This window comes from Sander lucioperca, chromosome 17 (assembly GCF_008315115.2).
Source record: "Sander lucioperca isolate FBNREF2018 chromosome 17, SLUC_FBN_1.2, whole genome shotgun sequence".
Classification (NCBI taxonomy): domain Eukaryota; kingdom Metazoa; phylum Chordata; class Actinopteri; order Perciformes; family Percidae; genus Sander; species Sander lucioperca.
The window spans coordinates 31,101,620-31,126,518 of NC_050189.1; the positions used below are offsets into that span (position 1 = coordinate 31,101,620).

The following is a 24,899-nucleotide window of genomic DNA, read 5'->3' on the forward strand; positions in this document are numbered from 1 at the left end:
ACACACACACACACACACACACACACACACACACACACATTGTATGTTATTATGTACTGTTATGTAAAAAACTATGCATGGAATGTTCTTAAACAAAAGACATTTTTATGACTATATAATTGTATAAAAACATATCACTAAATGTTATCATTTATTTATATTTTCCCACTATTCTGCTCTACATGCTATTGATCTCCAGAGGAGAGAAACACATGTACACAATCACACATGGCTAATGTGCGTTTGCCCTAACAAAAACAACACAATGATTGATCAAAGCACATGGCTGTAATGTGTGAGCCTGAAAAACAGGCAGGGGGTCTGCCTGGTCTTATTAACACCTCATGAGCCCTCTGTGCTTTGTGAGACTTCATTTAGACTTCAACACACTGTCACACACACACACACACACACACATACACACACACACACACACACACACACACACGCACACGCACACCCACACACACACACACAAAATATGCATGTGCACTTGGGAATAGACATATTGTGCTCACAGTGTTTTGTATTTTAAATGTATTCATCTCATTTCTATTCAATGCCCATTCTTTACATGTTGTTCACTTGATTACAGACCTGTTCATCTGTTATACACATAGTAGTCTTGCATTGCCAGACCACTCACAATCGTCTTGGGCGACGCAGCAACAGTGGCTCTGTAAAATAGTCTCGGGAAGGAACTTGTTTTGGTGGAGCATTTTAAAAAAAAAAAAAACGGCACATAAAATGAAGTTAACTGTTCACACAATACAGTACCATGAGCTATTTAAATTTGCTGGATGCATGGTTAAACGTAATTTGCCCTTACTAGTGTATTGCCCTGTGTAACATGGGACGTTACTTTGTCCGCAGTAACCTTACCACAATCGGTCCCAAAATATCCCAGTTAAATAGTAGATGCCGTAACGTTAAAAATATTATTTGTAAATCTTTTCAATTATTCACAGAAGGAACCAAGCCCTGCCTTGTTGCACCTTCCAAATTTTCTTCAAAATCTGCAATATTGGGCGCCCAGATAGCTCAATTGGTAGAGTGGGCACCCATATATAGAGGTTTACTCCTCGACGCAGCAGACCCGGATACGACTCCGACCTGTGGCCCTTTGCTGCATGTCATTCCCCCTCTCTCTCTCCCCTTTCATGTATTCAGCAATAAAGGCCTAAAAATGCCCCTCCAAAAAATCTTTAAAAAAAAAACTACTGCAATATTCAGCGTGTAGCTTGCTAGCTCAGGGTTGCTGTTGTTTCCCGAAAGAAACAAGGGTGAGGGACATCTGGCGGAACAAACCAACGTTTTCGTTGATCCAGACTGTACACATAGGGACCTGTTGTTGGTTGTTTTCATTGGAAAGTCCTGTTAGGGATTTCTAGAGGCTGCAGTTGTTGTATATGTAAAAATATAATAATAATAATAAAGCTTACCTCAAGGTCCATTTAATAGTCATTTTTATATCTTTATTTAATATAACCCAATATCAAAAATCACAAATTTGGGGCTTTTTATTGCATAGGAAACCAAAGGGTTTAGGCCCTCAATTTGTAAAAAATTCTCAATAAACTTTTGGCTATGTTGCTTGTCATTCTGGCTTTTAGTTTTGATGCTCAAGTTGCTATGAAATATGAATTTATCAGAGTGGAGAATGCAATTTGCAACAATTCTGTTTCAAAGTGGCAAATATATAAAATATGTATCCAATATTCACTGACTATTTCTTGATTAAAAATTTAAAAATGAAATGACTTACAGGAAACAATGACAAAATACATCATCAAAGTGTTTTATTGCCACCAGAACATTCCATTGCTTCATATCAATACTGCTGATTTACAGAGAGCACTTGTATTCTTTCTACATATCAGAGCATAAGGCCTGTTTTATAGTAGAAATTTGAAACTGGTGTGAGTGTGATATAACGTGTGTGTGTGTGTGTGTGTGTGTGTGTGTGTGTGTGTGTGTGTGTGTGTCATTGTGATTTCTGTTTCTCCCACTGTTCTGGTGTGAGGGTCTTCTGTTCAAAAGCGTGGATCTCTTTCAGCTCCTCGGCTAGGCACGTATTCACCATCCTGTTAACACACAACCACAGGTTAGGATTGTACAGTTGTATGTACAACAGCCAAAGGAACCCTTTACATCCAGGAGCCGTGTTGTTCTCATGTTGATAATGTGCATTTGTGACAGATCTTTACTCGTTAAAGGACAATTCCGGCGCAAAATGAACCTAGGAGTTAATAACATATGTGTACCAAGTCGACCGTTCTCTGGGATCTGTTTTCATGCTAATCGAATGCGTCTCTAGCTTTATAAGTGTACAGACAGTTTATTAAAAAGATAGTTTATAAAGACAGTAGCATTCATGTTTACATGTGGGCGCCATTTTGGGTCACGATCAGTCGAACGACAAACGCCGTATTTGAGCTATGTTACTGGTTACTGGTTGCACGGCATTCGTCGTTCAACTGGTCATGACTGTTTAAACAGTCTGTACACTTACAAAGTTCTCAATGCTTCGGTTTACATGTAGGGACCCTCATTATGCTACCGTTGACGTGTGGTGCTATTTTAACCCTCGTTAGTGGTATAGAAATAGCGATTTACCCTCTGCCCCGAAAGCTAGCGTTAGCAGCTAACCACCGGCAGTGTTAGGGGTATCTACTTTTTCAGGCGCTCTGAGCAGAGAGCTACGTGACACATGCCACTACATCGCTGAGGACTGGCAGTTAAATCGGCCATCCTACAAACAGAGCATGCCAGGAAGACACAAAGCTGACAACCTCACAGATGGATGCCGTGGATATGGGCTCAAACATAGGCTACACGCAGCGGACCGCTGTGGACTTGTGTTGGTCGCACGGACACGCAAGGATTTCCAGAAAATAGGCTGCATGTGTCTACGACATTGACGACCATTGTGGCTGCGCAACCAGTGTTCCACCGAAATCTGTGACCCGTCGTGATCTGTGTCCCTCCTGTTAAAAGCGTAGTGCCCCCCTCCGTGGTTAAGGTTAGGGACAAGGGTTTGGTTCAGGTTGAGGTAGGGGGACACCGATCTCGATGGGTCACAGATTTCGGTGTAACACCGGTACAAGTTGATACAGACATTACATACACTAAAGGCAGCTACACACCGGGCCGATAATCGGTCGTTGGATAGTCTGGCGAGGTCAGTGACTCGAGTCTGTTCGGTGTGTTCCGTGCCGTCGTCCGTTAGAGGAGCTGTCGGCCTTCATTTTGGCCGACCTGACATGCTCAGTCGGGGAGACTGATCAGTCCAACTGCCTTTTCTGTCAACGGTCGGCCGTCTGGTTGGTCCGTAACGGCTTTAACACCGTGTAACGCCGATGACCAGCTGATGTGCATTCAACCCACGCTGGACTCGTTCATAATGAATCAGCCGTCACTCTGTGAGTAGAGAATCCAGTCTGCAGTGTAGTTCAGACGCTGATAAACCATAGATTGGCTTCATGGTCAAAGATAGTTTTTTGTTTTTTTTAAAGATAATTTTTTGGGCATTTTCAGCCTTTATTTGGATAGGACAGCAGAAGTCATGAAAGGGGAGAGAGAGGGGGGAATGACATGCAGCAAAGGGCCGCAGGTTGGAGTCGAACCTGGGCCCGCTGCGTCGAGGAGTAAACCTCTATATATGGGTGCCCGCTCTACCAACTGAGCTATCCGGACGCCCCAAAGGTAGTTTTTGTATGATTAACTTCAGTCGCTGCCAGAGACGCCTGCTTTTAAAAAGTAGCGTAAAAGTAACGAGTAACGTAAAAAGTTACTTTCCATAGGAGGTAACTAAGTAAAGTAACGGATTACTTTTTTAAGAAGTAACGAGTAACGAGCAAACACTACTTTTTAAAAGTAACTTCCCCAACATTGACCACCGGTTTGCGCTAGCTTGTTTCAAGCTAGAGACGCATTCGATTAGCATGAAAACATATCAGAGAACGGTTGACTCGGTACACATATGTTATAACCCCTAGGTTCATTTTGTGCCGGAATTGTCCTTTAAATCAAACTTTGGCTTTGGTGCTGTCCTGACCCACAATGGCTGGACGGTGTTATCAGCAGTAACTGCCATATGAGAACCGCTCTTCTGCACACTCAGTGAGTTTTGTTTTTCCCAGACACATTTATACAGCATTCTACCAATAGACATACAGAGCCTTCAACATTTAAAGAAAGCACAGCATGTGGGCCCTGATACACCTTTAGCTTTGGGTAAATTCAGGTCTTTTGGGAGCCACATAGTGAACCCTTTTTATTATCAGTTGTTATTACTATACATAAATAAGTTACCTGGTAGGATTTGGCCTATAGGTTTGACTGCTGTCAATCAGAACAGAGACAAGTGATCATGAGATTTTTGGGGGGTTGGGGTTCAGATTTCACAACTGCTGACCTGGCAAAGGGCTGGCTCAACTCACACGGCGCTGGAGTTAATGCTTTCCTGTGATATTAAGATGTTATAGAATAGTATTTACTGTGTATTGTGTTGTACTGGAGCTACAGGATCTCATGATATATGTGTTTATATGTGATGATGTGCAGTGTTGGCACTGATTTGGTGGTTTTGTTAAGTTCAATTACAGACTGTGATTTCACAACCTGATATAACCGACTAGTTATGTGTGTGTTTTTACATAGATCTTAGGGGATGTCATCATGTAGCATAGCTGCTATATCATAAATTATTATTTTATTATAAGCTATATTGATACAATTATGTGGTCCAAGTTAATAAAACCATAAATCATTATCAGTTTGATAATTTACTGTGTGACTTTCTATCAGAAATTTGTAAATTAACATTTCTTAAAATATTCTGGTATTAATACTGTCTGCATGGCCTGCCCCGACTTGGAATGTCTTTTGAACTAAACTGATACCAAAGATCTGAGAACAACCCACACTGCAGACATGCATTATGTGATAGTAGTACAGTGTAATACCTGTGTCTCTGTAACAGTGGTTTGCCCTCAAACTGGGATGACACCACCAGGACTTTGTAGCTGGCAGCACATCGGTTGGGTGATGTATCCTCCACATCCTGTAGTAGACAAGATAAAAGTTACAGCCAACAGTCATGTCATGCTGCTGATACTGAATTACTGTATGTATGATCATGGTGTGCTTTATCTTGCTACCAGGCTCGTTTTTTATACTATATCTGCCTTATTCTAGTCTGAGTGAGTCCTCTAAACCAACAAGGGACTGTTAATATTGTACCTTGTTTAGTTGTTTTATTAGCTGGGGGCCTGCTTAGCACCTCGCATCGCACAGCTGAACCAAACTCCAATCAAAAAATCATTCATTGTAGTGGTGCTTTATTTGTTGGCCATAACTGATGTACAGCTGCTGGCATTCACATCAAATATCAGCCTGCACTCAATGAAACCGTGTCTATTTAAATAGGTATAAAGCCTGTATAAATAGGTCAGTGTCTCCTCTTCAAACACTCCGGCTAACATACATCTGCACAGTGGAGTGAGGTCGCATGAGGCAAATTGTAGCCTGGTGAATGTGCTATAAATAGTTATAATTATAAAATATATATCTAAAACATCTGTTATTTTCTACCAGGTTTGTAATTTTGCAGATAAGTAACGTAATGTTAACAATTGAAAGGTGTTTAAATGGAGTTTGGCGTGTGTTTCTGCCCACTAAGTTACAGCACACAAGCTAGGAACATGTAATACAAATAACCAGAAACCTACCACGTACACTGCCGCGAGCTCCTTTATAAGTTTATCCCTGATGTGATCAGCTGTAATAGCCATGTCTGCGTGAACAAACGTATACTGTAACGTTAGTATATCAGTTGCAGTGGGGCTAAATGTGTATAGCTATCTAATTGAGTCTATCAGAGGGGTTAGACATGCTGACACCGGAAGTACTATGGTTTTATTTACGTAGGTTTTATTTAAATGTCTATATCTCTTAAAAACTGGTTGCAGCACAGTTTTAAAATTAAGTTTTGATTTAGAATTTTATCATTACCAAAAGTTGTGTAATAGATGCTAGACGGTGTTTGTTTTTCGCTAATTCCAGTCACCGTCCGTGATGGGGTGGGCGTCACTGACCGAAGAATACTATGAAATATGGCCAATCAGCTGCCGTATATACACATTATAGGCGGGATATAATTTTTAAAGCAGCGAATCACATTTTTAGGGGTCCTTACAGAAAGACGAACTAAATGTCAATAGTGATTCATATAAACGAACATATATGTTTCGAAACGACTCAGTTTGAGATGTAGCAATATCAATAAGTTGTTATTTATGATCTGAGCGATTTATTTGCCTCGCAGCGTGAAACATTGAGTCCTTTTGAAACACATTTTATCGGGCACTTCTATAGGCTACTAAGACACTTGTTTACATGGTTTACATGCTAACGCTTAGATGCTATTTGCTAGGTAACTTTCTTCTTATATACAGTCTATGGTAACTTTGCGTGAAAATGTTTAAGATATCTAGCTACCTTCGAGTGGCAGCATTACCACAAGTCAGCTAATGTCATGCTTGTAGTTGCTTAACGTTAGCTAATTACATTTATGCTGTAACGTTAAAGCAATCGTTTAATCAAGGAGCTAAATCATAACACACTGCTTATTTCTTTTACAATGGTTGTTGAGGTAGAGAGCTTCTTTGGCGTGTACATGCTGTACTGCACGAATCCTAAATTTAAAGGCCGTATTTACATCGGTTTCACTGTGAACCCTGAGCGCAGGATCGGACAGCACAACGCTGGACGGCACAGAGGGGGAGCCAAGAGAACCAGTGGAAGAGGACCGTGGTACGACCAACGTTACTGTGCAATACAACATGATGGACATTGTGTAATTACATAATCAGTGACATTCTGCATATATTTCTCGTTTTGTTCAGGGAGATGGTCCTCATCATACATGGCTTTCCCTCTGATATTGCTGCCCTTCGGGTAAGTGCTCTAAATTTGGTCATTTTCCAAAGCCAATTTGGAAAACTTGGAACTATCAGGGCAGAGTTTAAAGTGCTGCAGGTTGCTCCCTGGCCAAACAGCTGCCACAACTGGTTACAGAATCAATAATAGGACATGGGTGGACAGCAGTGCTGGAAAAAGTTTTCAGATCTTTACTTAAGTAAAAATACTAATACCACACTGTAAAAAAAAAACTGTTACAAGTAAAAGTCCTGCATTGAAATGTTACTTGAGTAAAAGTATGTAAGTATCATCAGGAAAATGTACTTAAAGTATTAGAAGTACTCAATGCAGAATAGGGGTGCATGGAATATATCGACTCAATATCGTTATGGCAATATCACGTTGTGCAATATTATATCGAAAGTGTCGCTAAGTATGCAATATTTTTATATATTTATTTTTTATTGTTTCTAATATGTCCTGTTCAGTAGACATGTTCTTTATTTATTTATTTTATACGGTCCAACCAGTAAAACATGTCCTGTTCTGTAGACATGGTCCTTACTTATTTATTCATGTTGGACCATTCCAATATGTCAGTTGAAATTAACCTTGTGTTGTAAGAAAAATTGTTTTATTTGTTATGAATCTATTTTGATGCGTTTTCCAGTAACTTTTGTAACTTTACATATGTTTAAAAATGTCTAAATTAATATCGATATCGCAATATTCATAATCAATATCGCAAATATCACATTTTGTCAATATTGTGCAACCCTAGTGCAGAAAAACCCTCACATTTTAGAAACTGGAAACGATCAAAAATAGTATCTAAAGATGTAACAGATGAATGTAGTGGATATTTTTCTGATATTTCTTTCTGACATATAGCGGAGTAGAAGTAGAAAGTGGCATGAAAAGAAAAGACTCAAGTATTAGTACCTCTAATTTGTACTTAAGTACAGTACTTGAGTAAATGTACTTTGTTACATTCCACCACTGGTGGAATGTTATTGTAACGTTTATGTATAAACAAAGTTGTGTTGTTGGTTTACCTAATAGTCTACTACTAGAGACAGTCATTGGCGGTTGTGAGGACTAACGTTAAGTGAACGTGAGAAACAACTTTATTAGCTGATTGTTTCATTATGTTCTGATTCTGAAGCAACACTCAGCAGATTGTCTAGCATAGAAACAGACACTGGGGAGTTTTTTGTCACCTTTTGTATCTATTCATTACATTCTCTGAAAACATCAGTCACTTCACAGTAAATTACAAACAATTGGTCTGTGTTGTTGGTTTCTCATGTGTGAAAATCCTCCTCAAACGCTGCCATTTGGTTAGTTCTTGTCTTATTTCCTGATCTTGATGGTTCTTCAGGAGCAAACAGGAATGGACAAAGGGACTTTAGTTCCAAGGTTAGGTCTTAAGTTTAGATCTGTGGCTCGACGGTTCCTGGAAATATTTGCTCAAAAAGGAGTTCAACTCATCTCTCCGCTCTGAAATTCTTTCAGAGTTTGATGCTCTAAACTAGCCTGTTCCTACCAGACTCTGGTACATTTCATTTGTACAGAGAGTCTGGCATCTGGATCTGCCATAACCAATTGCTAACGTTTGGTCGTGACCTATGTCATGCGCATGTGAAACAAGAAGGGAGACTGACAACTATCGGCTTATATTTAGTATTAGCATCGCTAGCGTTAGCCTTAGCCAACTCCTTCACCACTAACGGAGCAAGCTGGAAAGTCAAACTGTTCCCGAACCCCGTGGGGAGGAGGGCCACAACATCATGGCCACCAACACAACTCAGCAAAGATTGTTCTTGCTCGGGCTTTAACTTCTGGATATTCGGCGGTGTTGCCACAACGGACCGAATGGCTTCGCTCGGATCTTTCTCGTGCACGTCCTAACGTCATCGTTCTCAGCCACTCCCTCTGTTCGCTGATTGGACCGCCAAATATTTGGCCGGAGAAAACCCAAGAATATACTGATCCCATAAAATCCCATGAAATCTAACACAACTTGACGGACACTGGCAGAAAACACAGAAGTTCCCCTTATGTACACTCTTATTACTCATGGATGCGGCTGCACACATTCTTTGTGTGTAAAACTGCCACTTTCTGAATTTAAAATGAGAGGAACATTGACCTTAAAGACGCTGGGATTAATCCATTTCATATACCCAGACGGAGTACTGAAGGGAAATGAAAATTGAGCGGAAGTACGTAGGAGGGCAGAGCCAGGCTAGCTCTAAACCTCCATACCCACCCACTCAACGATACATTTGTACAGCAATTATTTATCATAAAATAGGCAATTCATTGCTCGATTCCTGTTATTGGGATTGTACTCCTGCCTCAGCCGCCGGACACTATTCCCAACTTTAGCTTCTACATGAAGCAGGTTATTTGTTACTGATGCAAAATAGCGAGACCAGATAACCTCAATTGTAGCATCTTCCCACACAGATTCTACAGAACCACCACATAAACAACATTATTAAGTTAGTTTCGGTTTCACTAGCTCTTTGGCACAGAGAATTAAAAGACAAGGTTTTAACTGGTTATTCTGCAGTCTACGCTACAAACAATGATTCAGTGACTCATTAGGGTTTCTTGTTGCTCTCCAGACTTCAGCTCACCTGGAGATGTCAGGCTGCTAAATAAAGGGTGTCTTTGGGCCCTTACATTTTTTATTTTAAAACATAAAAAGTACTGAAATATGTTCAATAAATCTATAAAAATATTAATTCCAAGCAATTATTATTATATTAATATTGTTTTTCTTTAATACAGTTCCATGTAGTATTAAATATCCCTATAGTCCTATTGGACCTGATTTTTCCAGTATGCTTTCATCTGTGAATAATAACTAACCATCATCATTATATTTGTCAGTTTGAGTGGGCGTGGCAGCACCCTCACTCCTCCAGGCGTCTCTCCCACGTCTCTCGGCGCTCCAAGAAAGAGTCGAGCCTGCAGTTCCACTGGCGCGTCGTCTCCAACATGCTGCGGGTGGCGCCTTGGAACAGACTGCCGCTGACGGCCCGCTGGCTCAAACAGGAGTACAGGATGGACTTTGAGCCCCATCTGCAGCCTCCGCTGCACATCCCCATCGCTTTTGGGAGTGTGAGAGCCAAGAAGAAGAAGCTGCCGCTGCAGTCTGCAGGAGAGGAGGAGGAGGAGAAGGAGGAGAAGGAGGAGAAGGAGGAGGAGGAGGAGACATCCAGGTGTTTTCTCTGTAAAGGGCTGGTCAAGGTAGATACTCTTTAGATATAAATGGGGATTTTGTTACGTTCTGTTTTAAAATTTGATACTCTGTTTATGTACAGGTTGAGGATATTTCCCAAAATGTTGAACTATTCCCTTAATAAAAAGTATAAGTATAAATACTCCTAGAGTAAAATAAGCTATGAACAACAGTGTATCCATCCACACAGTACTTCTGTGCAGCGTGTCCGGCTATAATGTGGGTTGCCAGATACAGTTGCTGAGCACAGGATTTGGTTTTGGTCTCTGGTATGATGGCACCAAACCTGGCAACCTCAGTGTGACAGCAAGACACCAGGGAGCTGCACAAAGTCACTGCACCTAACTGTTCCTACATTAATAGTTCCAACACATAACTCCACCTAAAACCACAAATTGTTATAATTACATTTGTTTGTGTAGCCTACATATTAAACATATTACATAAGACGTGAATAAATCAGATTGTTAGGCGTTGTTAGGTGTACTTTTTCACTTTGGACAGAGCCAGGCTAGCTGTTTCCCCTTGCTTCCAGTCTTTATGCTAAGCTAGGCTAACCCCACCCTGATTCCAGCTCTACATAGACACATAAAATGAGATTGATATCCATCTGAACATAACATCTCAGAAAGAAAGCAAATAAGGATTTTCCCATCATGTAGAGCCGTTCTTTTAACAATACTAAAAGTTGATCAAATGTAGCATGTTAGCATGTCAATGTTTGCTTAGGCGTTATTTGTAACATTTAGCATGTTAGATGGTTAGAGTGCTAATTTGCTAACATTAGCATGTTAATAGTCATAGAGACCAAACTGTAAAAACAAACAGCTTCTAACCTCACTAAACCTCACTAACAGCTTTTGTTTCCATTTCACGAGTTGAACAAATTTCTTACCATTAACCTAAAAATTAAATTAGTTAAAATAAAATTACTTTTGTTGGCCATCTTATTGCGTAATGTGACACCAACTTGGCAAGACGTGTAGCCAAACATTTGCAGACTTTCTGAGTTTTTGTTTCAACTTGAGGCGACATTCATGTCATTTTTCCCAATCGGCGACACATTTTGAGTATATACACCACATGAATGCAGCATTACCAATAATTTACACATTTCATTTGACTTTTGCCTCACGGTTAAACCATTGTACTCCCAGTATCTTTCACCTGGAATAATCCTTGTAAACTGACTTTCTGGTTGTAGGCAGTAATGAGACCTAACAGGCCGTCTTTTCCTCAGGTGTCAGAAAAGCTGAGCTGTTTCCACCCGTCCTGTGGAATGAGCACTCATGTGATCTGCCTCGCTAAACATTTCCTGAAGTCAGAACCATCCCACCTCCTGCCAGTGGAGGGGGATTGTCCGGCCTGTCGTCGCTCTGTGCTGTGGGGGAGTCTCGTCCGCCATAAACACTGCTGCTTCGGAGACCTGGAGGAGATCACACCGTCTGCATCACAGGTTAGAAGATGTACAAATATGTCTGCTTTAATGCTCTGTATATTGGATATTGGAATGTCTTCTGTCTGTGTCCTAAAGCTTTTACTACTTTACACATCCTGTAAATTAAAAAGCCTGTTTAGGAATTCAAAGGAAATGACATACACAGTTTCCTTCTGTACCAAAGACCATAACTAAATATTGATTTTAAGATCTGATGTATTACAAGTGAACATAGTTTGTGCTGTACTGATTTGTTCTCTGATCTCCCACAGAGACACTGGGCAGATGAGTTGCAGATATGAGGGAGTGGAGCCTGCAAAACTCAACTTTTATTTCCTTCTTAATTAACTGTGGTGCCACATAACACAGTCATGCAGAATTATGTAGATGATGTGCGATGGAAATGCCTTTTTCAAACTGAACAGGAATGTACATTAACTTTATTAAAGCTGTTCAGCAGAAATGTGCACAGGTCCAACATCTCTCCAGGAATAAAATCCTAAATCATTAATGTATGTTTAATAGTTGTGCATTGTGTAACAAATAAAACAAGATTGTTTTGTAGTGTACATGAAACATTGTTTTCTGTCACAGTAATAGTCCAGTCATTTTAAGCCAAAATGGGGGTCAACCTTGAACAAATTGCAACAGAAGCAAACTCAACTGATTTTGTATCCTCAATATGTCCTGAGTAAGGAAAAAAAGCCCCGAAGAATCCCATTAGGGGAAAATTTAGAAAAAGACCCAAATATAACCTATTCATACTATTCATTCTTTTTCTCACGTGAATAGGGTAAAAATTTTAACCTTTAGATATCACCATGAAAATTACTGAGTTGATTACTTACATCAAAACAAACAAAAGATGTATTACCAGTTTTTTGAAATTGTTTTTAACATGGGCAAACGGTACATAATCTAATTACGTATGTGGTAATTTGCATAAATACCACAACAGATCTAAACATTGGGTATAGCCAGGTGAAATGTCTTGTTGAATCTTGTTGACATATAACAGTAAAAGACTTAATGTTAAGGTCTGAATGGAACCCATTTAGGCTACCCATGAGCATTAATACATAGACGCAGGAAGAAGTACTTTAAACCAGCCTTTATTAATTATTATTGCAGAGATGGGGAACAGGACCTACATTTTGTCTTCTGCATTCTCCTTACCCTTGTCCCCTGTTCTTCCCTCACACTCATCCCCCAGAAACAGTCCCACGGACCCAGCCCCAAACCCCATCTCTGCAATAATAATTAATAAAGGCTGGTTTAAAGTACTTCTTCCTGCCTCTATGTATTAAAGTGCCCATATTATGAAAAAAATCACTTTTTCTGATTTGGGATGTTATTTTGTGTCTCTGGTGCTTCCACACGCATACAAACTTGGAAAAAAAAACATCCATGCTGTTTAGAGTGAGATATGGGTTTCTGAATGTATCTTGTGAATGTAGCTTTCTACATCATCGGCCGAAACATTTGGTGTCTGCTAACCACTTTAGCTAATACCACATCAGCTAGCTGTTTCTCCAACTTTGGTCAGTACAAGGCAGGATACCCAGGAGACTTCTTCTAAACGAGGGCGCACTTCCAACTTTGCGTGGAATAACTGCAGATGAGGGACATGTAAGTAGTTCTATACAATTTATTTTGTAGATTAGGGTGAACTTGTGTGTGTTGTAGCAGTGTTCTGCCATTGAGAACGTGGCTAACTGCTAGCAGCGCTAGCTTCTAGCTAGTAGTCCTTACCTAGCTACTGAGCATGGGATAGAAGTGAGATGCCTCACTCTGTAGCTAAAACAGAGAGCTCAACACACAGGGTGAAAAGAGGAGCTGCAGCAATGTCCAATACAACAAAAATATGGTGTTTTTTGAAAATTAAACCATGTAAACCTATTCTGATATAACCTCTAAATACAATTATGAACCTGAAAATGAGCATAATATGAGCACTTTAATGCTCATTGCGTTTTCTGTTGCAATTTGTTCAACCTTTTTCTTAAAATGACTGGACTATAATACAGTAGTGATAGTTCAATATACTGGTCTGGTAAATGAAGCTAAAGACGGGACCTTTTGTAAATAATACATGTATCTACAGACCTGATATACATTGTGGACCTGCCTTTGAGACACAGTGCAGGTACAAATGGTGCCAGTGGACCAGTTTATGGAAAGAGGGTTGAATAATAATAGGGAAGTTTCTCTGTAAGGAAGGGGTGTCAAACTCAATTCCACTAAGGACCACACTGGAAATTAAGAATCACATTAAGGACCAGACATTTATAGTTTATTGACATACTTTTATTTTGAAAAAGTCAAATATCTTTGACGTGTGAAATTCTGCTTCGAGTATCACGTATTTACAGTTTGAAAACAGTTTTCTGTCTTTTTGGTTTGGTGCACAACTAGGCAGGCCAAAAGTTACTGTGAACCTAAATTGTTACATGGGCCAGATCAAAATTTGCGAGGGGCCAGATTTTGCCCGCGGGCCTTGAGTTTGACACATGTACTGTAAGATATATGTGTGTGACGGGCTTTTCTTTACAGTCCAGCATGTTGGTGCCACACCTCTAAACACAACTGTCTCTCTCAACAAAGAAACAACGGCGAAACTCGGTTACATTTGTTAGCTTTTTATTATCCATACAGTAGTTGTTAGTTGCAGTGACAAAGGAAACAACAGGAAAGCGTTATATAGGTAGTGATCATCATAAAGTAATCAACAATCTGGATAAAATGTTTTCAGAAAAGCATTCGTGTGCATCAATTTTAATTGTATGTGTTGTCTCTATACAGTTGTATTATTTGTGTTATGTATGTTCCTAAGTGGATGTTAAAGCAAGACTGTGTACCTTTGAAAGAAGAAATAACACTATCTTCCTCTGATGAAAGAAAAGTTGAATTCATAAGCAATATAACGCACCTTTTATCAACACTTTTTTTTTGTTGCTACAGTCTGTTATGACCAGTAGCTTATGGTGGCTAATGTTAGCAAACTTAAAACTGACAGCCCTGACCTGTTCACTGACTTTAGGACTTTTCTCTACTTACTGTCACATTACATTTTCCATCACCATGTAATTGCCTCTTGTGGCCACAGTTTAGCCAAACTACTACTACAGTCGCATACTGTAGAGACGCTTAATGTCTTTCTGTACATATTTTAGGTATTTGTCCCTTGTGCCTACTGAAGCATTTTAATTGACAAAATAGACTATGATTAAAGTAAACATATGAGAAGGAATACATATAAAAACATATCTAATGAAAAAATATGCTAATATGCAAAGAACATTGTAATTATACAAAAAATACTTAAGTCCTTTCTTTAGCTGCATTCAGTGATTTTTCTTTCTTCTTTTTTACGACGTTGCTGCATTGGAACAAACCATTAACCATTGACGTATTATCACCTTATTAAGTTTCTTATTTTAGGAAATATTTGCATATTTCTACAGCCAGCAGACACAGAGCAACATTAGCATTCAGTCGTGTTTGTGTACACGTGAATGAAGTCCAATATTCCCTCTCCACCACCTCCTGAGAAAGGTATCTGTCACTTTAGCTGCTACTGTGTTCACCAGCTAGTCTCTAACTGTGTCTGTCTGCTGTTTGGCAATGAGCAGGTCGTGTACAGTGGCTGATAATGAGGTTAAGAAAAACATTGCATTCTGGAGAACCAAAGCAATGAGCTGAGGGGGAATTGCAGAGTTGATGATAAAGCGTGATTTATGGTTCTGCGGAGGCTCCACGCAGAGCTTTCGCCGTAGCCTATGTAAGTGGCCGGAAGTTTATACTTGTGCGTTGGTGTGTGTGTGCGTCTATCTCTTTAAGAGGATAGCAGAGCTGGCATGTGGTAGAGCGATTGAGAGAGTGACGTGATTAGCTTTGGAGCGAGTAGCAACTTTAGAGTCATAGTGGGAGAAACAAAGTGTCTCCCCTGTGCTTTCTGATGTGAAATATGTAGCAGGAAAAGTCCTCCTTGATTCCATGTTGTTTATGGAAAAGGAGAACCAGGAAATGAGTTGGGGGAAATGCAACGCTACTAAGTCACGGCCGAGCAACTCGCGTCGCCGCGACATGAAGATGTAACTTCACTTTTGAGAGGTGCACGTCAGGCTACGGCGTAGGGTCCGGTGTGGGGTCTGTGTCTCTACGTACCTATGTACATAGCCACGGCGTAGATTTAAAGCAAAATCATAAACCACGCTTAACTCTTTGGGTTTTTCCACTACAACTTTCACATTACACATAGTCATTTGATCCATTGTTGATATAAAAAATATTGCTTAGTGCAGCTTTAAATTTGTGTAGCATTTGTAAGTAGCTAAACATCTGTCTTCCACGCTCGTCCACTTTGTCTCCTCAGTGTTGGACAGGGGGCGCTTGTACAGTGATCACCGGCTGGGAGGGACAGAAAACAAGAAAAAGACGAAATTTTAAGCCATGGAATGGTTGATTAAAAGTTATTGTAATGAAAGTCTGCTAAAGGTCCCAAAGTCGTGCTTGCCCTGAAACTTTCTGTTTCTTGTATGGTTGGTATATATTTTGGCATTAGGAGTAAACCTTGTTATCCAGAGAGGACCTCTATGATAGAACCAGATGTGGTTGCAAGATTTGTGACACAACGAGAAAATCTTTGCAGCTGTATTGCTATTTGCTACAGCTATTGTCAGCGTTTACTCACCATTTTGGAAGCTGGCGAGCAGCAGTTGATCACCTTGCAGCTGTAGGCGGCCAGAGTGATGGAGATAGCCAACAGAGCAGCCTCAATGACTATACCCTCCGCATGAATGTGTGAGTGGATGCTCTGGTATGGGGATAAGATTGGCAGAAATGATGCTTGGACAAAAGAAGAAAGAAAGATAAAATAAAAACAAATGTGATGTGCGGCATTACAAGGCTACTCAAAACAGCAGCTGAACAAGATTACACTTTTTTTAAGTGCCTCTATTGCTTTACTGACACTGCATCTGCTTTCACACGGCAATTAAATGTCAATTGACATTTCAACTGCTTTCATCTGTTGCTTTTTCTTTATTTCTTTATTCTTTTTTTCTAATTTGTTAATGTAGTACATTTATCCAATGTCCTGATACAATATCAATGTATCGCCTTATTTAGAGTGGAGCTATTTAAATTTTGTTATGTGTGTATTTGTCACACATTTTATACAGTAAAGTAAAAATTAAATAAAATCCTGTAAACTTCAACTTACACTTCAACGGCTTTCATTTCTTACTCTTCAACTCTGGACTCTTTAAATTAGGGTTAAGTGCTTTCAGTGCTCACATAATCAACTGATATTTCAAAATATATCAAATTTGAAAGCTAAACTGTAAAGAATTAAAGAGAACTGCTCATACAAACAACTTCACACTCGACACTGCACTTACTCGGGTCCTTAACAGTACCTCTGCCATGACATAGTTGCCCCTAACAATGCTAGAGTATATGCGTAATTTGCTAACAGTTAGCTATTGGGACCATACTATTTCCCAGAACAAAAGCGTTCATTCCGAAAGCTAGATCACTAATGTTTGAAATGTTTGATTTTGTTAGAATGTAACATCTCGGGTCTCTCTTTCTTCATCTGTTGTTGAATGTTCTGTACCGAGTGGAAGGAGAGCAAGCTGTACCCACCATCCCGTTCTGCAGAGTAACAGTTAATAGGGGTCCCACTCAAAACACTACACAGTGTGTACACAACGCACTACAAATACATTTGTCCCGTAGATCTCCAGAGCTCGCACTTAACACTGCACTTCCTTAGGTCTTCAGCAAGACACCTGCCAAGTGTGAAGTCGATCGGATGAACAGTTGTTGAGAAAATTGACAGACATGCTTTGTTTTGTGCATTTGTTTTTGTTGAGATGAACACATCATTGTAAAAATGATAACAGGAAACCACTGTTGCTTGCTCTTTATGTGCCAGATTTTAAAAGGTAACTTTGAATCTCCAGACTACTCTAGTTTCATTATTTATCTTATCAAACTCTGAACCATGAAAATCTTGTTCTTAAAAAGAGCAAACAGTTATAGCTCACCTCAATTTGATGGCAGATTTCGCCCCAATGTACTGTGGCGTTGTGATAGTAATAATTCCAACAGAAAGAGGGCGTGTGATCCATTTTAATCAGTATACAGATCATGTTGAGGAGTGAGGCACCACTGGCCACCACCTGCATCCCCAAACAGGCCCTCAGCTGAAAGACAGGAGATTTTATTATTCTTTAGAATGATGCTGGATTTGCTTAGCTAGACGTTCACAGGCTGGATACAATAAGAGAAAAATAACTTGATATTTAAATCCTGAAATTAAAATTGCAAAGGCAAATCATGTACAAACAGTTGTACTTGGTAAATTTGCAACTATTTTGAGTCGTCACAGCTTAACCAGTTAACCAGCTTCCCTCTTTTCTGCGGTGTATTACACCATCATCTCCTGTATATTAACCCTTGTGTTGTCTTCCCGTCAACTATGAACTTGTTGTCCTCCCGGGTCAAAATGTATACACTTTTTTTGACAATTCTTTTCACGTTTTTGTCCTTTTTTAAAGTTTTTTTCCCCACTACCACCATTACATAAACCACTAATACCAACTTGTTCACACGAGTTTTACACTTATTCTTGGAAATCATGGTCAATAAACCTCATTTATATGAAATTATATCAAATTTTTGAGTTGATAAAAAGCAGAAATTTATTTATTTTGACTAGTTAAGATCAGAGGATGTTCAGTGCATCACAGACTGGTTTATGTGAAAGTTTATTCAGGATACTGTTTTGAAACCATTTAAACATTTCTATAAAATCCTATAAATCTGAATAAAAGACCCAAAATTCAATGAAAGTAGTCATTCATTTTACTTGTGGATAGCGTTGAATGAAACCATCCATGTTATTTTGGGGCAATTTGGTTGATGCAAACCCAAATTTCTGATATGGAAACTTTAATAAGGGGTCAAATTTGACCTAAGGAGAACAGGAGGGTTAAGCTGCTCTACTCCCTGTTCCTTTACTAAACGGCGCTCTCTCCACTGCTTGCTAACATGTAACTGAGCAACATGGCTGAATGTGGCCACAGATGGACAGATGTGACGGGGTCAGTGGTCAACGTAACACCAACTTCCTCATCTTAGAGGAAGTGACAGAGCAGTAATTTTTCTGTGGCAGTTCACAAAAGTGCAATATAGTCAACATTTCTCATTACAAGACATTTCAATATATTCTGGTACTTTCTGAAGGCAGTAGGCCTGTGGATCTGCTCGTTGGCTATTGCCTATACAGAATTGGCAATCATGTGGGGTCTCCACTCCAGCCAGGTGACTTACCGTCGGCAGATGGAGGTTCTGTGCTGCTACAGCTACACTCCCAGCTATTATCACCTGTGAATGAAGAGAACACAAATTACACAACCAAAAGTTGCAGCTGCCAACCAGAGTTTCGCCAGTTAACAGCACAGTCACAAAAAAGCTGAAAAATGCCTGCTGGGGCTGGGACTACAACTAGGAGAGCAAGTGGAAATAAAGAAAAGTAAGTAAGTAAAGTAAAGAATGAAAGAAAAGAAATCTGAGTTATTGCGTCACCACTGTTCAGAGGTTTGCCCAGTAAATAATCCTCTCCGGGAACCATCACCTTATCGTGGTCGAGAGGTTTGTGTGTCCCTATGAACCTGAGGGCTGTGTTGTCTGGAGCTTTGTTCTCCTGGTAGGGTCTCCCAAGGCAAAGTGGTCTCAGGTGAGGGGCCAGACAAAGAATGGTTCAAAAACCCTATGACAGAACGAGGAAGAGATAGAGAGACCCTGCCCGGAGGAAGCCCGGGGCCCCCGTCTGGAGCCAGGCCCAGATGGAGGAGCGGTCTGGTGGCCGGGTTTGCCACGGAGCTCGGCCGGGCACAGCTATGGAGAGATGGATGCTACGTGGCATCCATCTCTCCATCCCATTGGCCCACCACCTGTGGGAGGAACCGCTGGGGTTGGGTGCACTGCCACACGGGTGGCAGTGAAGGTCAGGGGCCTCGACGGACCAGACTCGGGCAGCAGACGCTGGCTCTGGGGACATGGAATGTCACCTCTCTTTGGGGGAAGGAGCCGGAACTGGTGCGGGAGGTGGAGCGCTTAGATCTGGTGGGGCTTACCTCTACGCACAGTCTCGGTTCTGGAACCATACTTCTGGATAGGGGTTGGACTCTTTTCTTCTCCGGAGTTGCCCAAGGTGTGAGGCGCCGGGCGGGTGTGGGGATACTCACAAGCCCCCGGCTGAGCGCCGCTACCCCGGTGGACAAGAGGGTCGCCTCCCTATGCCTGTGGGTTGTGGGGGGGAAAACTCTGACTGTTTGTGCATATGCACCAAACAAGAGTTCGGAGTATCCGGCCTTCTTGGAGACCTTGAGTGGAGTCCTGTATGGGGCTCCAGTGGGGGATTCCATAGTTCTCCTGGGGGACTTCAACGCGCATGTGGGCAATGATGGAGACACATGGAGAGGCGTGATTGGGAGGAACGGCCTCCCTGATCTAAACCAGAGTGGTTGTTTGTGTGGACTTCTGTGCTAGTCATGGATTGTCTATAACGAACACCATGTTCGAACATAGGGATGCTCATAAGTGTACTTGGAACCAGAGCCCCCTAGGCCAAAGGTCAATGATCGATTTTATAATCTGATCTGAGGCCGTATGTTTTGGACACTTGGGTGAAGAGAGGGGCGGAGCTGTCAACCGATCACCATCTGGTGGTGAGTTGGGTCAGGGGGTGGGGGAAGACTCTGGACAGACCTGGTAAGCCCAAACGGGTAGTGCGGGTAAATTGGGAACGTCTGGAGGAGGCCCCTGAGCTTTTCGTGCATCTCTGTGGAGGCTGGGGGCATTGAACCCGAGTGGACAATGTTCAAAGTTTCCATTGCTGAAGCTGTGGCGAGGAGCTGTGGTCTTAGGGTCTTAGGTGCCTCAAGGGGCGGTAACCCACGAACACCATGGTGGACACTGGTGGTCAGGGAAGCCGTCCGACTGAAGAAGGAGTCTTTCCAGGATATGTTATCCCGGAGGACTCCGGAGGCAGTTGCAAGGTACCGAAGGGCCCGAAGGGCTGCAGCCTCTGCTGTGAAAGAGGCAAAGCAGTGGGTGTGGGAGAAGTTCAGAGAAGACATGGAGAAGGACTTTCGGTCGGCACCAAGGTGCTTCTGGAAAACCGTTCGCCACCTCAGGAGGGGGAAGCGGGGAACCATCCGAGCTGTGTACAGTAAGGATGGGACGCTGTTGACCTCAACTGAGGAGGTAATAGGGCGGTGGAAGGAGCACTTTTAGGAACTCCGAAATCCGACTAATACGCCCTCTATGGTAGAGGCAGAGCTGGAGGATGATGGGGGATTGTCGTCAATTTCCCTGGTGGGTCACAATTCTCAGCCTCCCTGGTAAAGTCTACTCCAAGGTGCTGGAAAGGAGGGTTCGGTCGATAGTCGAACCTCAGGTTGAAGAGGAACAATGCGGATTCCGTCCTGGTTGTGGAACAACGGACCAGATCTTTACTCTCGCAAGGATCCTGGAGGGAGCTTGGAAGTATGCCCAACCGGTCTACAAGTGCTTTGTGGATCTGGAGAAGGCGTATGACCGGGTCCCCCGGGAGATACTGTGGGAGGTGCTGCGGGAGTATGGGGTGAGGGGGTCCCTTCTCAGGGTCATCCAATCTCTGTACAACCAAAGCGAGAGCTGTGTCCGGGTTCTCGGCAGTAAGTCGGACTCGTTTCAGGTGAGAGTTGGCCTCCGCCAGGGCTGCGCTTTGTCACCAATCCTGTTTGTAGTATTTATGGACAGGATATCGAGGCGTAGTCGGGGTGGCGAGGGGTTGCAGTTCGGTGGGCTGGGGATCTCATCGCTGCTTTTTGCAGATGATGTGGTCCTGATGGCATCATCGGCCTGTGACCTTCAGCACTCACTGGATCGGTTCGCAGCCGAGTGTGAAGCGGCTGGGATGAGGATCAGCACCTCTAAATCGGAGGCCATGGTTCTCAGCGGGAAACCGATGGAGTGCCTTCTCCAGGTAGGGAATGAGTCCTTACCCCAAGTGAAGGAGTTCAAGTACCTTGGGGTCTTGTTCGTGAGTGAGGGGACAATGGAGCGGGAGATTGGTCGGAGAATCAGCGCAGCGGGTGCGGTATTACATTCAATTTATCGCACCGTTGTGACAAAAAGAGAGCTGAGCCAGAAGGCAAAGCTCTCGATAACGGTCAGTTTTCGTTCCTACCCTCACCTGTTTTCCCAAGCCTGCCTGTATACGAGAACGGTACTGTCTTTATAAACTATCTTTTTAATAAACTGTACACTTACAAAGTTCTCGATCTTTCGTTTTACATGTTTACCCTCATTATGCTACCGTGGAAGTGTGGTGCTATTTTGAGCCTTGTTAGTGGTATAGAAATAGCAATTTCTTTTTACTTTACCCGTGCCCCGATGACTAGCTTTATAAGCTAATTAGCGGTTTGCGCTAAAACTGGTCACATTCGATTAGCATGAAAACATATCCCAGAGAACGGTTGACTCGGTACCCATGTGTTATTAACCCCTAGGTTAATTTTGCGCCAGAATTGTCCTTTAAATAACCAAAGGCTTACAGAGTCCAAAAACAGGCAGGAAACAAACAAAAACTCACAAAGGTACCCTGTTGAAAAGCCGAGACAACAGGGAAAACCCAGGAACACTAAAAACACGGACCCACGCTAGGGAAAAAGCTGGAAAACTGACACCAGATAAAGGGAGCACTAAATACACAAGGCAATGAGGGCGATAACGAGAGACAGGACACCATTACCATTACCACTACCTGGGCATAAAAGCTTGACACCCTGTTAGCATCTTATATATATTCAGATTCAGATCAGCTTTTTTTGAATTATGGTATAATATTTGATATAGCCACATACTTACCAGTATAGATGAAATGAGGAGAGGTATGTCAGTGGTCACAAAGCTCAAGCCTTTGGACAGAAACACACCCACACAGATGATCTGAAACAAACTCAGACCAATCTGAGTGATCTGGGACAGCAGAGAGAAGACTTTCTATTAAGATTGCAAAACTTGTGGTATGTGTGGTTTGAAACACACACACACACACACACACACACACACACACACACACACACACACACACACACACACACACACAAACACACACACACACACACACACACACACACACACACCAGTCAAAGATAAGGCATAAAGCACAAAACTCTGTGTATAAGTAATATGGAAAATACAGTATCTATCATAAAGTATCTATTAAGGAAGTAAAAAGGATTCTAAGTAATCATGTAATTACACTTCTTAAACCAAACCAATGCCCCTGGTAATATATAAAATATATTACCGTATTGCATTATAATGTTTTATTTTTTATTTTTTATTATGCTGTAAATATAGATACTGTTTAAACACACTCTAGTAACTGTAACAGCTGTGAAACTGACACATTAATATTTCCTCTGAAAAGTAGGTAGGATAAGTATGAAGCAGGTAAAAGTGGCATACTGAAGTAAATTACAATTTTCTCACAACTTAAGTTCCGTACATTACTTGAGTAAACGAAGTAAAAAGATTGACCACACATCTGTTGTTGGAGCTGCAGATCACACACACACACACACACACACACACACACACACACACACACACACACACACACACACACTGTACCCCCAGAGCTTTGGGTTCAGCCTCCAGGTACTTCTTATTCCTATGGACGTTTCTCTGGAAGCTGACAGCGACCAGAGGGCTCTGGGCTGGGCTAATGCCTTCCTCCACAACTGCTGCTTCATCTGAAACAGCCAAAGCTACTCTTACTTTATGTCTTCTATTTGGACATTTAGCAGGAACAGTTGTAGCCTACGGTGGAAAAGAGTTGCGCATGCATTGCAGGCATGCAGCGGAAATCGACTTCAGTATCTCAAGTAGTAAACATCTGGATTTCATCACTCTGCACAAACAACAGATCGTCATGCCCTTCTTTCCTCACTGTTAACTCAAAGTTATTAAATACAATAATATATTAACAAAGCGTGTTTTTACCTTCCATGGTCACGATATCAGCGACAATTTCCCTTTTTAAACTTGTTTTGCAGCGGTCCGAGACTCCCGAGGCTGCAGATCGGAGGTTTTGCAACAACTCTGTGGATTTGGGTGATCGAGTCCCGCCCCGCGTCTGTCTGTCAATGCCTACGGTCAATGCAACATAATCTCGCTTTGCCAGACCCTCCTCCAAAGTGTTGCAACATGCCTCCGGCTGCATGTTTCCTCTCAGACACCATCATCAGCTGTATAAACGATGATCATGTGACTAATTATTTATATTATATTTATTTATTTATCACTTGTTACCTCCAACTGTGCAATATGTCATTTCTAGTCATCTGTATATCTGTGTTTATATACTGCCTGTTTATGTAAGGGTGTTTATTGTGTAAATATGTTTGTTTTATTACTATTATTATTATTATAATAACTAATTCTATTTTTTCTATTTCTTATACTTTATGTATATTTTTTCTCCTATGTCTACTTAATGTTTATTTGTTATTCTGATGTGTGTAAAAAAATGTTTTCTTGTGAGCTGCTGTAGCACATGAATTTCCCCAGTGTGGGATTAATAAAGTCTATCTTATCTTATTTTATCTTAATTAACTTTTTTTGTTTTTTGTACTTTAATTAAAATTTTAAGCATGACATACAGTATTGATAGAAAATATCAAAAGTACAAACATATGGTGACAAGATAGAAGAAAAGCAACAGGCAAAGAAAGATTAAAAGGAAAAAAAGGATAAGATAAAAAGAAATACAGAAACGAAAGTACACAGTTAGCACTGTTGAAAAAACATTAAATGTATTACAGACAACCAATGTTTTCATTTTTTTTCTTTTTTTTTCTCTGTTCTGCAAGTCAGAAATCGTTGATATATAGAGTTGCATTTCTTTTACAAATATAGAGAATGTTGTTTTTTTTGTTTGTGAATTTACATTTGCCATGGCTAATTAACTCCAGTTTTGTGTCTACCAAAATATGTCAATCATTTAGCAGAAACACAGCTAATATAAAGGACTTATCTGATCAGATATTTTATAAATGCAGCAGGAGAACTGAGGTCTGAGGTCATATATAATTTTGTTTAAAGTGCTCATATTATGCTCATTTTCAGGTTCATAATTGTATTTAGAGGTTATATCAGAATAGGTTTACGTGGTTTAATTTTCATAAAACACCATCTTTTTTATATATCTCTTTTCAC

General features: G+C 41.1%; 3 protein-coding genes across 8 annotated transcripts; 1 reads left to right on the top strand and 2 right to left on the bottom strand.

Annotated features, from left to right (window-relative positions):
* Positions 1-1,782: 1,782 nt before the first annotated feature.
* On the bottom strand, positions 1,783-6,898 carry zgc:112271 (uncharacterized protein LOC553698 homolog). 4 transcript variants are annotated; one of them, XM_035993739.1, is made up of 4 exons: positions 6,880-6,898; positions 5,733-5,797; positions 4,968-5,065; positions 1,783-2,084 (listed from the first exon to the last, which is right to left on the bottom strand). In XM_035993739.1, the coding sequence occupies exons 2-4, from the start codon at positions 5,793-5,795 to the stop codon at positions 1,985-1,987; spliced, it is 261 nt and encodes an 86-aa protein (XP_035849632.1). In that variant the 5' UTR covers positions 5,796-5,797; positions 6,880-6,898; the 3' UTR covers positions 1,783-1,984. The 4 variants fall into 4 exon arrangements, with proteins under 4 accessions (XP_035849632.1, XP_031145998.1, XP_035849631.1 ...); XM_031290138.1 differs by lacking the exon at positions 6,880-6,898 and adding an exon at positions 6,016-6,133; XM_035993738.1 differs by lacking the exon at positions 6,880-6,898 and adding an exon at positions 6,071-6,109.
* On the top strand, positions 6,451-12,126 carry slx1b (SLX1 homolog B, structure-specific endonuclease subunit). Its single transcript, XM_031290126.2, has 5 exons — positions 6,451-6,816; positions 6,909-6,960; positions 9,826-10,185; positions 11,418-11,633; positions 11,888-12,126. The coding sequence occupies exons 1-5, from the start codon at positions 6,644-6,646 to the stop codon at positions 11,915-11,917; spliced, it is 831 nt and encodes a 276-aa protein (XP_031145986.1). The 5' UTR covers positions 6,451-6,643; the 3' UTR covers positions 11,918-12,126.
* Positions 12,127-15,945: 3,819 nt separating this feature from the next.
* LOC116043426 lies at positions 15,946-23,922 on the bottom strand. 3 transcript variants are annotated; one of them, XM_031290100.2, is made up of 7 exons: positions 23,685-23,922; positions 23,313-23,425; positions 22,542-22,652; positions 18,957-19,010; positions 17,669-17,827; positions 16,309-16,431; positions 15,946-16,025 (listed from the first exon to the last, which is right to left on the bottom strand). In XM_031290100.2, the coding sequence occupies exons 1-7, from the start codon at positions 23,902-23,904 to the stop codon at positions 15,987-15,989; spliced, it is 819 nt and encodes a 272-aa protein (XP_031145960.1). In that variant the 5' UTR covers positions 23,905-23,922; the 3' UTR covers positions 15,946-15,986. The 3 variants fall into 3 exon arrangements, with proteins under 3 accessions (XP_031145960.1, XP_031145951.1, XP_031145942.1); XM_031290091.2 differs by having other exon boundaries at positions 23,313-23,428; XM_031290082.2 differs by having other exon boundaries at positions 23,313-23,434.
* Positions 23,923-24,899: the final 977 nt, after the last annotated feature.